This window comes from Temnothorax curvispinosus, unplaced genomic scaffold (genome assembly GCF_003070985.1).
Source record: "Temnothorax curvispinosus isolate PA1 unplaced genomic scaffold, ASM307098v1 QBEX01004550.1, whole genome shotgun sequence".
Taxonomy (NCBI): domain Eukaryota; kingdom Metazoa; phylum Arthropoda; class Insecta; order Hymenoptera; family Formicidae; genus Temnothorax; species Temnothorax curvispinosus.
In genome coordinates, this window is record NW_020214330.1 from 324,203 (window position 1) to 334,651 (window position 10,449).

At 37.5% G+C, this 10,449-nt stretch overlaps 5 protein-coding genes across 7 annotated transcripts in view; 3 read left to right on the forward strand and 2 right to left on the reverse strand.

Moving 5' to 3' along the window:
• Nucleotides 1-1,580, forward strand: part of LOC112453634 (aldose 1-epimerase-like) — a 3,241-nt gene extending 1,661 nt beyond the window's left edge. Inside the window, exons 2-3 of the mRNA XM_025014486.1 lie at nt 199-603; nt 952-1,580. Of these exons, the coding sequence (XP_024870254.1) occupies nt 199-603; nt 952-1,458 (912 nt within the window). The 3' untranslated portion in view covers nt 1,459-1,580. The remainder of the gene's footprint in view (nt 1-198; nt 604-951) is intronic.
• Nucleotides 1,581-1,639: 59 nt separating this feature from the next.
• On the reverse strand, nt 1,640-2,319 carry LOC112453644 (small integral membrane protein 12). 3 transcript variants are annotated; one of them, XM_025014504.1, is made up of 2 exons: nt 2,266-2,319; nt 1,640-1,991 (listed from the first exon to the last, which is right to left on the reverse strand). In XM_025014504.1, exon 2 carries the CDS (start codon nt 1,973-1,975, stop codon nt 1,733-1,735), a length of 243 nt encoding a protein of 80 aa, XP_024870272.1. In that variant the 5' UTR covers nt 1,976-1,991; nt 2,266-2,319; the 3' UTR covers nt 1,640-1,732. The 3 variants fall into 3 exon arrangements, with proteins under 3 accessions (XP_024870272.1, XP_024870270.1, XP_024870271.1); XM_025014502.1 differs by having other exon boundaries at nt 2,208-2,311; XM_025014503.1 differs by lacking the exon at nt 2,266-2,319 and adding an exon at nt 2,074-2,200.
• An 86-nt stretch (nt 2,320-2,405) lies between these two features.
• Nucleotides 2,406-3,222, forward strand: LOC112453643 (protein FAM32A). Its single transcript, XM_025014501.1, has 3 exons — nt 2,406-2,596; nt 2,748-2,877; nt 2,998-3,222. Exons 1-3 carry the CDS (start codon nt 2,508-2,510, stop codon nt 3,118-3,120), a joined length of 342 nt encoding a protein of 113 aa, XP_024870269.1. The 5' UTR covers nt 2,406-2,507; the 3' UTR covers nt 3,121-3,222.
• On the reverse strand, nt 3,128-7,206 carry LOC112453642. Its single transcript, XM_025014500.1, has 9 exons — nt 6,988-7,206; nt 6,262-6,525; nt 5,949-6,106; nt 5,711-5,858; nt 5,160-5,586; nt 4,934-5,088; nt 4,606-4,845; nt 4,290-4,522; nt 3,128-4,184 (listed from the first exon to the last, which is right to left on the reverse strand). Exons 1-9 carry the CDS (start codon nt 7,037-7,039, stop codon nt 4,005-4,007), a joined length of 1,857 nt encoding a protein of 618 aa, XP_024870268.1. The 5' UTR covers nt 7,040-7,206; the 3' UTR covers nt 3,128-4,004.
• A 944-nt stretch (nt 7,207-8,150) lies between these two features.
• On the forward strand, nt 8,151-10,243 carry LOC112453649 (dephospho-CoA kinase). The gene is made up of 3 exons (XM_025014511.1): nt 8,151-8,337; nt 8,698-8,989; nt 9,212-10,243. The coding sequence occupies exons 1-3, from the start codon at nt 8,226-8,228 to the stop codon at nt 9,513-9,515; spliced, it is 708 nt and encodes a 235-aa protein (XP_024870279.1). The 5' UTR covers nt 8,151-8,225; the 3' UTR covers nt 9,516-10,243.
• Nucleotides 10,244-10,449: the final 206 nt, after the last annotated feature.

Sequence of the window (10,449 nt, forward strand, 5' to 3'; positions counted from 1 at the left end):
TTACAACGTAAAAATATATTAATTTGAAGTATCAACAATGTTTTAAATTTAAACCATGAAATATTGTAATTTTCCATGAATTTCTGTAATTTTATAATAGTTAATATCTTTTACACAAAAGATAGTTTTATGCACAGAAATTCATAAAGCTACAAATCAAAGTTATTCTGAGGAATAATATCGCTTTGATTGTGAAAGACAAAGTTAAATAAAGCATTTATTAATCATATTTCAGGATATGAATCGCCGAGTAATCCATATTTCGGTGCCACCGTCGGACGAGTCGCAAATCGGATTGGCAAAGCAACTTTTGTCGTGAACGGCCAACGTTACAATGTGTCGAAGAATATAGGTGAGGACAGCCTCCACGGTGGTACTCACGGTTGGAGCTTCAAAGTGTGGAACGCCACAATTGTTGGCAATCGCGTGGTGATGACTTTGGTCAGTCCGGATGGCGACGAGGGCTATCCAGGATCGGTAACTGCGACAGTCAGCTTTCAACTGAGCGACGATGGAGAACTCCGCGTAAAGATGAAAGCCAAGTCCGGAAGAGCGACGCCGATTAATTTGACGAATCACAGCTACTTCAATCTCGCTGGACACGTACGTATATTGTTTCACTCTCACTCTCCGAGAGAAAGAGAGAGACAAAAGGAACATCTCTCTCTAATCTCATCTTCTAATCTCTAATGCGACACGTTCCGTATTGAACATTGAAAGAAGGAACAAATTAGAAAAGACAGTGCCGATGAACGTGGATCGTTTTTTGAGATAGAGATATTTATCTCAAGAATTACAGTTGCGCTTGTAATACAGGAAAACAGTGATAGATTTAACTGTAATTCTATTGTAATTGTATCTCGAGCATAATGATTACTTTGCTACTTGCTCGAACTAATCGATCGACTGGGATAAAAAACTATTATGGATCATTATTCTTAAATTTTTTAGGCTACAAATGCGGCAGAACTATATAAGCATGTGTTTACGCTGAACGCTGATCGCTGGACTGTCACGGACTCCGGGAGTATTCCTACCGGCGAGATTAGGTCGGTTGATAACAGCGTAATGGATCTCAGGACCCCGACGATCCTCGGTGATGTCATCGACAAAGTACCGGGCGGCGGTTACGACTATAACTTCTGCTTGCCAGAGCCGTACGATGACAGGAAAACTAGTTTCGTCGCCAAAGTATTGCATCCAGCTTCAGGACGTTACTTGGAGGTGTACTCGAATCAACCGGGCGTTCAACTTTACACATCCAACTCTATACCCGAGAGGAACGAAACTGGTATCGCGGGCAAAAACGGAGCGCGGTACTTCAGACATGCCGCTTTCTGCTTGGAAACGCAAAATTATCCTGACGCTGTAAATCACAAAAACTTCCCCAACAGCATATTGCGACCAGGCGATATATACAATCACATTGTCGTGTACAAATTTGGAGTGGAAAATTAATGCATTTCCATCTTCTGCTACAAACTCTTCGGAAGTTGAGAGACAAATATTCATATAAATATTATAAATAATAAGAAAGCTTGTGTGTCTGTGTGTATCGTTGATTTACTGCAATCATTATATATTATGTAAAAAATATTGTCAAAACTTGTAAAAAATAACTATTATGTCAAACTTAATATCTCTTTATAATATTAGCTAACGATTTATTCAGACTTTCTGTAAGTGTTGTAATTATTATTCTCCATATTGGAATTAGCGGTAGAGCGCACACCTAACTAGACAACGACGGTGAAAGATTAACTTCTAAAGGATTGTGTTTCTGCTTGGTAGTCGAGGAATCTATATTTTCCAGTAACCTCTCCTGCCGTTGCTGCGTGATGGACTTTGTAGAAGGTGTGTAACGATCCGATATCCATCCCTCCACATTGTATCCGATAAATCCAATAATACCCACGATAGGAAGTGTTATGTATTTACCGAACTTGCCCAAAGATCTCACTATCAAAGGCCACATTCTCTTGAGCGGGGAACTGAAACAGAAGCAAAGTTATTCCAATTGTTTTCTAGGAAATGTAATAACGCAAAATTTGCAAGAATACACAAAACACATACATATTTTCATGAATGTCAATATATAAACGTTAATGAAATGGTCAAATCAAATCAGAGATGTTATGACATATAAAAAGTATTTATGAATGTCGTGAAACGACATTTGTGTTACGTATAAAAAGAAAAGCAATTACTAATTGTAAGTATGAACGCAAGAACAAGTCTTCGAAATTTTCAACCATCAACATTTACAGAATTCTTTCGTTTTCATGCAGGTTATGTGAACATTTTTTTTAAACAGGTTAGCCACCTCGTAAAGTCACGAGGCGAACATCGATTAATCGAAAGGAAAATTAATCGAACAAAACTATCGGCTTCTTCGAATAATCGAGATTATCGAGAAACATCATCCATCTCTATCGGGGGACGCGTACTAATTGTACAGAACAGACATACATTTTCGTGTGACTAATATCATATACGATTAATTTAGAATGCCGGCGACGAACGTCGAGGACGATCCGTACGCGCACGTTGCGAAGGGCACTCTAAAATTGAAGAACGAGCAGACAGTGAGCAAAAAGTGAGTACCTCAGCCCCCTTGATATTTCTCGAGTGAGGTTAGGTTAGGTTTATCACAGATTGATTTATTAATTTATTTTTTACAAATAAATATTATCTTCTGTTGGAGCAAGTGATTGAGATAAATCGTGTGCAACACCTTCTTTTTGTAGGAAAAAGGATAAAAAAGGAAAGAAGAAGAAGCTGGTGGAAGTGTCGAAGATCATCGAGGAGAAGCCTCAAAAGGTGGAAATAAAGCGGACGAAGGCGGAATTGGCTTTTCAAAAAATGCAAGAGAAAATGGTGAGGATGTACATACGGTGTCTGTTAAACATACTTCGTACCTATAATAACATCAATAAGTAATTAGACTTCAGAACTTCTTGACGCTGACAAAATTCTTAATGTCTCAATGATTTGCAGCAAACCGAGAGGATCAAGCAGAAAGCTTCCAAGACGCATAAACAACGAGTGGAGGAATTTAATCGACACCTGGACAGCTTAACTGAACACTTTGACATACCTAAAGTGAGCTGGACGAAATAAACTGCGATGTATCTTAACAAATTTATTTATATAGGTGTATATATATATAATGTAAACAATTAGTCTTAATTTAATCTGAAGGTATGAACACTTTACACAGTTTACACACGTAATCATGGCATTATTTTAATCCCTACTTTCAAATGATTTTCTTTCTTTTTGTATTCTTTCCTGTTTTTGTTTTATAAAAAAATGAAAAAAATTAACCTAAATGTAAAAATCTTCAATAGATTTTTAAGAGAGATTCTATGAGGAAAGATAATATTGCATTTGTGTAACTTTAATGCAATTGTTTAAGGGTTAAATAAATTCTGTCGTTCTCTGAACATCGTATCATAAATATGTAAAAAAGTTATTAATGTAAAATATAAGAAGTACTTGTTTTATAAGTCATACAAAATATTCTTAATGTCGTACATTAGTAAAATCTTTGGGTGCATTCTACTTTGTTCTCGTCATGTACATATATAATTTTAAAATATATTTTTCTATCAGGCAGTAAAGATATTTAAAAAATTTAAATATAAAACAGTTAAAATAATTCTGTTTGGAATTGATCTATGTGTCCATAGATGTTTAGATTCACGTATATAATAAAACAAGCGTATGAAGCAGAATGCACCCATATTATGTAAGAGATTCTTCGTACGTCGTGGACGGACTTTCGATATATCAAGATATCTTACTAATTATGCATTGTCTACTTACGTAAAATTAAATGCGAATAGTGTTAAAGGCACATAGTTACAATATGGACGGAACATACGTGTGAGAATCGCTTACGAGCTCATATATGCTGATATTTCTTAAATAGTTATCTTAAATCTTTATCGCAGCATCGAGAGAATTAATGGACGGTTTTTCACTCCCGTGCAAAGAATTATTTACACCTCTTTAAAATAAAGTACCACTACCAATGGTATGACGACCAAGAACGAAAAGTGGCTGTTCGTGTTGCCGGCGTTACCAAAACGGAAGACGTTGACATAGTTCTCCGTTTGCACCCAAGGATTGCTCCCGTCATCAAAATGCATCGGACACTGATCGCGTTCTCGCTCGTATTCCTGTAAAACGATCACACACGCACACCGGTGAGCGCAGTCTCATAACACGTCCAACTTCTAACATTGTTTAATTTATATCATACTCGAAAGGACGTCCCTCCTCACCTGTAACTCTAGCGCGACTGCTGCGCCTTCGGTATAATTTTTACTCGTCACGTCTTGCTTGAGGTCGCAAAATGGGCCGATGGCCTGAGACAAGAGCACTCTGTTCAAGTCGGCCCTCTGATATACCCAACAACGATATTTGCTGAAAGGATCCAATTCGTCGTACGTTATTAGATACGACTTTAAATTTTCCTTCCAATATCCAATACATTTCATTACGTAATCCGGATCGCCTTTAAAAATAATATTATCGTCAATAGAGCTGTATAAACACGAAACACGATAGCTGGACGTACAAAATGTGAATGGAACTCACTGTAAATGTCAACCGGTTTTCCCAAGTGATCCACAGATAAGCAGTACGTTTCGTCGATGGCGATCTCCTTCTGATCGGTATTACAGACCGAGAAGTCGGAAATATTTTGTTTGCAGTAAATATTTGGTCGCGGAGATTTAGTGACACCGCCTAGAATCCTAGTCTCAAATAGAACATCTCCTTTTTGGTGGAACATATATTTACCGGCTATCGGGCAGCGTACCGGAACGGGATTTTTCGCTAATAAAATTAAGATGTAATGTAACTCAACCGAAATATCGCGTGTCATGAAAATATGAGAGAATCTAACTTTTTACATCGTAATTACCTAAAAACAGATCAAATTTCCATGCTTCCTTGTTGGGAAACTGGACCCAAGAACACACTGTATGGAAATCGTCTTTTATCACAGCCATTCCACGTCTGTATCGGATAACATTGTGATGTCGTCGCACGAAATCGAAACAAACGTAATCTTTTTGGCTGCAAATGCATTTTAATTACTGCACAAGCACTCATAACGTATAACAACACTTTTGGTCCGGTAAACATACCATCCATCAACGGTCAGTCTCGCCATCATAACCCTCGAGTCTCTTTGTTCGCGACAAACGTAAATTGTTCGTCGATAACGTCCCACGTCCGGATACCAGGTTTCGATGATATGCGTTTCGTTAATGAAAATGTCCGCGTCAATGTTAGCAGTGTTTATCCAATTTCCAGACATGTCCTCGGGCAATCGGCAACCAGGCTCAACTATCTCGGCCTTAACCGGCGTGACCCGCAAACGTTCCGGGCTCTTTTCCACGGTTTTAAGAGTATTACATTCCGCGGTGATTGAAACACCGATGTACAAATCGTCGTCGCGATTCTTTAAGAAGCATCTATACTTCTCGTCCTTCCGCGACTCCTTCGTATTTGCTACCGCAAAGAAGTGATTCTTGTCGACGAACCAATCGCCCAAGCAGCTGTATTCCACCACTGAAAAAGAAAAAAAAGTTTATATCCACATCTTTTGTTGTAAATCGTTGTACATCAAAACGTGTACAAAGACATGGTTCACAAGGTAAGTATTTCTCATTAGGAAAGAAAGGAGTCTAATTACATCCATCAAAGGTTCCTTTCATTCCGGGACATTTCTTGTAAGTAATGTTAAATTTTTGATTGGTTATAAGAAACTGAGTTCCGGCAGTCTGACAGGATTTTATTTGCGCATCTGGATTATTACATTCTCCTGTAAATCTAAAGCGATTCTGAAATAGTAATAATATATAGAGATACATCTTTAGTCTATAATTAATGTGCATAAAGTGACAAGTGCATGTGTGATTTTCTTGTCTTACTTGATAAGCAAACTGCCAAACTCCTTCCAGGGAAGATCTGCAATTCACAGGCACGTAATTCTCAGAGAATAATGTTATCAATTGCTGATTCGCGTTTAAACCTTTACAAACGTTATCCACGGTAGGTTCTATCCCACTGGGCAAATTCACACAGCTCACTGCAACAAGATGCCACGACTGTTAAATATACTAATAGAGTAATAGATTATATATATATATATATATATATATATATATATATATATCTTTTGCGTTGACGATAATATGGATAATTTTTTAAATTAACTGGCACAGACCAGCATGTGTCACTTGCCTTCGAGCTTCTCCAAGACGTTTACTGTCCTGACAATCAGTTTCACGCAATGATAACAGCTGTCATACTTGATTGGAGTGTTAGAATCTCGAAATACAAATGTGTAATTAACATGATATTCCTCTAACACGTTGACGCATATGCCTCGTCCAGTCATACTGTTGGCATTTATTTCCGTCAGAGTATTTCTGCCGTTTTCCCAGGAGAACCAAGATCCCCTGATGACCAGCGGAATTTGGCAATCACTCGTATTCTGACCAGCAACTGCCAGATAATATCTCATTAAAATTAAACATGCAATTATATTCCAATATACTCTGTCATGTATTATTTTATAACAATAAAATATATATAGATAATATAATTTTATAATAAATATATGTACAATAAATATATGTTCCTTCCGTGAAACAAAACAATGAGTTAAATTTTAAACAAATTAAGCAAAACATGTATGTACATACATACGTGAAATGTGTCAAATTTATTTTGATTCACGTATGGGCAGTGGACACCTTTGGATTTTGGATTAAAAAATGTACGGCTTACGAACAAACGGAATGTAATATAATGTGACGAGATATGGATATGAAATTTTGGAATTTTATTAAGTAGACAAGTATCTCGATCTATGAACAGTATTAATTCTATCGTGCTTGCACGTACAGCACAACATTCGACTTCACTGTCCACTTTGCAGAAAATTAATTGATTGAAGAAACTTACCATGCCATATAAGACAGGTTACGAGAGGGAATATGAATAACCAGCCCTTCATCGTGCTATATCATTTAGAAAGACGAAAATAATGTCAAAAATGTCAAAAATACGTCTGTGTTATGACTGTGATAATATGATAATAATTGATAATTTGAGGCCTAAAACACACGCCCAACACCATTAGGCACAGTTTCGAAGTCACTAACGGTTATGACGCATCCCGCAACCCGTACGTAAGTACGTTTCCATCAATGCGACATATGGACTGGACTGGACATGGAACTTATGAGAGAGCCTCTAGACCACGTCGTCAATTGGCTGATTAAAAATGAAATTATCCGATTGGTTGGTTCAGTGGAGAAACTCCATCAGGCATCGGGGGCTGTCAATCGCAACGTGGTCAAAGATCAAAGGTCAAATGCGAGTAATGGGACGCTCCCAATGTGCACAATTTTGTGGTTCTCTTCCGTTAGGTTACGATTTTTTCGTTTTTTTTTTTTCCAAAGAGAATGAAAAAATCGTGGACATTATATCTATATAGGATTCGGGGTAACAACCAAACACGTGGGCATGAACTCCTGCTCATTAGCATTTGGCAGTGCCCATAGACATAAGGGAGAATTGGGGAGAATTCACACCTTGGCAGCTACATTTTTGCTGGTTTTTGCCTTTAGGACTTTAGGTAAAAGTTCACATAGAAACAGTCTTCAGTAGTCTTCAATGGGTGCGTTCAGCCGATACTCCGCTAGCCTAGCGCACGTAAGCAGCGAGCGCTTTGCTACCATTTGCTACGGAAAAATTTGGCTGGATAGAAGCGAGCGCTTGTTTCCTCTCTTTTTAATCCATTGGGTCAAAGGAGAGGAAACGAGCGAAAACGAGCGAAAACGAGCGACTGCTCACGATTGCTAGGCTAGCGGAGTATCGGCTGAACGCACCCAGTCACCCAGTGTCTTCAAAGCGCGCGCGCGCGCGGCACGCGGCACGCAGAGCATCCAGACCGGGCGGGGCAATCCGGTGAGGTGAGAGGTGAGAGGTGAGATTCCGGATAATCTGGAATCTGGATTCTGGATTCCGGACGGCGGACGGCGGACGTTCCGGATTCCGGGCTGCTTGATTCTTGATATGAATAATGCTGACATCAGTTACATCACCATAATCACAAGGTGATTCTGGTGATTATGTGTAGTTGATTCAGTTGATTGGTTCATCGATATTTCGTCGTGTAAAAATTGCACGCTTTCGAAATGTATTTAGTTGGATTGACTGGTGGTATCGCCACCGGTAAAAGCACGGTTGCTGCTGTCTTTCGGGAACACGGCATCCCAGTTGTAGATGCTGATATAATTGCCCGAAAAGGTTAGGATGCAAACTTTAAATTTAAATGACACTTTGTATTATTTTCAAACGACACTTATATTCCTTATGTTATTTTTCTTCTAAACTACATTTGCTTCGAAACTTTATTAGATTGTTTTCCTTCTTCGGCATAAAATCCATTCGATACTGTAAACTACAGTTGCATAATAAAGGCAAATATCAAGTTTAATTGTACGGTATTTAAGTATCGCAAATTTGACATTTTGATAAGTAACGCCTGAAACAGATAAAGCATTTGTCCAGAAATTCGTGGCATTTTGCATTTATAGCGATGAATATTCTTTATATATGAAAAATTAACAAACTTATGGATAACTATGTTTGTATGTGTGTATCCAGTTGTCGAGCCAGGAAAACCAGCTTGGCATAAAATACAGAAGGAGTTTGGTCCGGATGTGTTTTTGGACACCAAACAATTGGACAGAGCAAAACTTGGAGATTTGATATTCAATGATGTCGAAAAGAGAAAGAAACTTAATGCCATCACGCATCCCGCGATATATAAAGAGATATACTGGCAGATTATCAAATACTTTTTGCAAGGTCATTCGTTCATAGTCATGGATTTGCCGTTACTTTTCGAAACAGGGCACATGTTGAATTACCTGCACAAAATTATAGTTGTAACATGGTATGTATGGATTTCACGTAGTATGCTCACCAATGAAATAGTATTAAAGATCAACTTTAATAGTATTACTTTACATAATACTTAAAATTAATATTTTGTCGGTGGTATGGTGTTTTAGCTAAAATATTGTATTGTTTTCTCCTTCAATTGGGAGAATATATGTAAGGAATTTTAGCTCTTTTAATTGCCTGTAAATCATCCTCTGTGATTTATCACTTCCAGCGAAGAGGACCTTCAGCTTCAACGATTAATGGAACGCACTGGATTTACAGAAGCTAAAGCAAAATTAAGAATAGCTGCGCAAATGTCCTTGGAGAAGAAAGCAGAGATGGCAAATTTTGTAATTGAGAATTCCAGCAGTGCAAGAGATACCGAGGAGCAGACCATAAAAGTGATCAACGTGCTACGATCTTCCAAGCATCATTGGAAATTGCGTTTTCTAATCGGATTTTGTTGTACCGTACTGTTAGCTGGCACGTATTGGTTCAGAAGCAGGAGTTCTAGATCTTTATCCACTGCACCATGAAATTTTGTTCTACTAAAATTATTCAGTTTAGAAACAAATAGACGTTTTCCGTAAATCATGGTTGCGTGATAAGAGCGAGCGTGTATTTTGTTAACTTTTGTACAGTAACGCATGCGGAAAATCGAAATTTTTATCAAGTATAAAGCAGATGACCGTAATGTATACATTTGTGGATTTGCAATTTTGTTGGGCTAGTCATTGTGTGATAAATTCAATTCTTTTATTCGACGCGACGAAATAGATATCTGTACGAGACACGAGTACTATTAGTTACACAAGTTACAGCTATGTTCCATTACAGATGATTACTCTTTTATAAAACTATGTTTTAATTGCAACACTATTAGAGCTAACGATAGGGCAAAGGGATACATAGTAGTTTATATCTGTATTTACGTGGAAGGGGCACATGCATGCATGTGCGTTATATACGTACATTTTAGGCAATAAAAAAGTTGCTGTGGATTACATAAACTACAGCTATCTTGCGATCGAGTAAGAGATAAGGAAGAGACAAAACGAGGTAGTTGCTCGTGAGCGCTCGATTAGACAGCTCTCGTACAATTGCTACATCGAATTACAAGTTAAACTTTTTTGTATAATCTGTATTGAAGATGCATCGTGAATGAGTCATGTAATTAGCTACTAGCAATGCACTCATCAAACTGGATGCAAAAAGTTATATAATAAATGTAAATAAAACCAGGTAATATATATTATTGCTATTATACTTCCCCAGAATGACATATCCTTTTTCATTTTTTTTAAATTTAAACCAATAATGAAAAACTAAAATTTGTACCCATACTTTGTTATCTATACAAAAATTTCGCGCTCACAAGTACTCGAGGATAAAAACCACGTTCGTCTTTTCTTCTTTTTTAATAAAGTGCCTTTTAACATAAATTTATACGTAAAAGATTTTACATTTGTA

Excerpts from the sequence above, each read along its gene's own strand:
- LOC112453644 (XM_025014504.1), bottom strand. The coding sequence starts at position 1,975 with ATGTGGCCTTTGATAGTGAGATCTTTGGGCAAGTTCGGTAAATACATA.
- LOC112453643 (XM_025014501.1), top strand. The coding sequence starts at position 2,508 with ATGCCGGCGACGAACGTCGAGGACGATCCGTACGCGCACGTTGCGAAG. Across the intron at positions 2,597-2,747 it reads GAGCAGACAGTGAGCAAAAA|GAAAAAGGATAAAAAAGGAA; the intron begins GTGAGTACCTCA and ends TTCTTTTTGTAG. Across the intron at positions 2,878-2,997 it reads AAAAAATGCAAGAGAAAATG|CAAACCGAGAGGATCAAGCA; the intron begins GTGAGGATGTAC and ends AATGATTTGCAG.
- LOC112453642 (XM_025014500.1), bottom strand. The coding sequence starts at position 7,039 with ATGAAGGGCTGGTTATTCATATTCCCTCTCGTAACCTGTCTTATATGG. Across the intron at positions 6,526-6,987 it reads AACCTGTCTTATATGGCATG|TTGCTGGTCAGAATACGAGT; the intron begins GTAAGTTTCTTC and ends ATTATCTGGCAG. Across the intron at positions 6,107-6,261 it reads CGTCTTGGAGAAGCTCGAAG|TGAGCTGTGTGAATTTGCCC; the intron begins GCAAGTGACACA and ends ATCTTGTTGCAG.
- LOC112453649 (XM_025014511.1), top strand. The coding sequence starts at position 8,226 with ATGTATTTAGTTGGATTGACTGGTGGTATCGCCACCGGTAAAAGCACG. Across the intron at positions 8,338-8,697 it reads TGATATAATTGCCCGAAAAG|TTGTCGAGCCAGGAAAACCA; the intron begins GTTAGGATGCAA and ends GTGTGTATCCAG. Across the intron at positions 8,990-9,211 it reads AAAATTATAGTTGTAACATG|CGAAGAGGACCTTCAGCTTC; the intron begins GTATGTATGGAT and ends TATCACTTCCAG.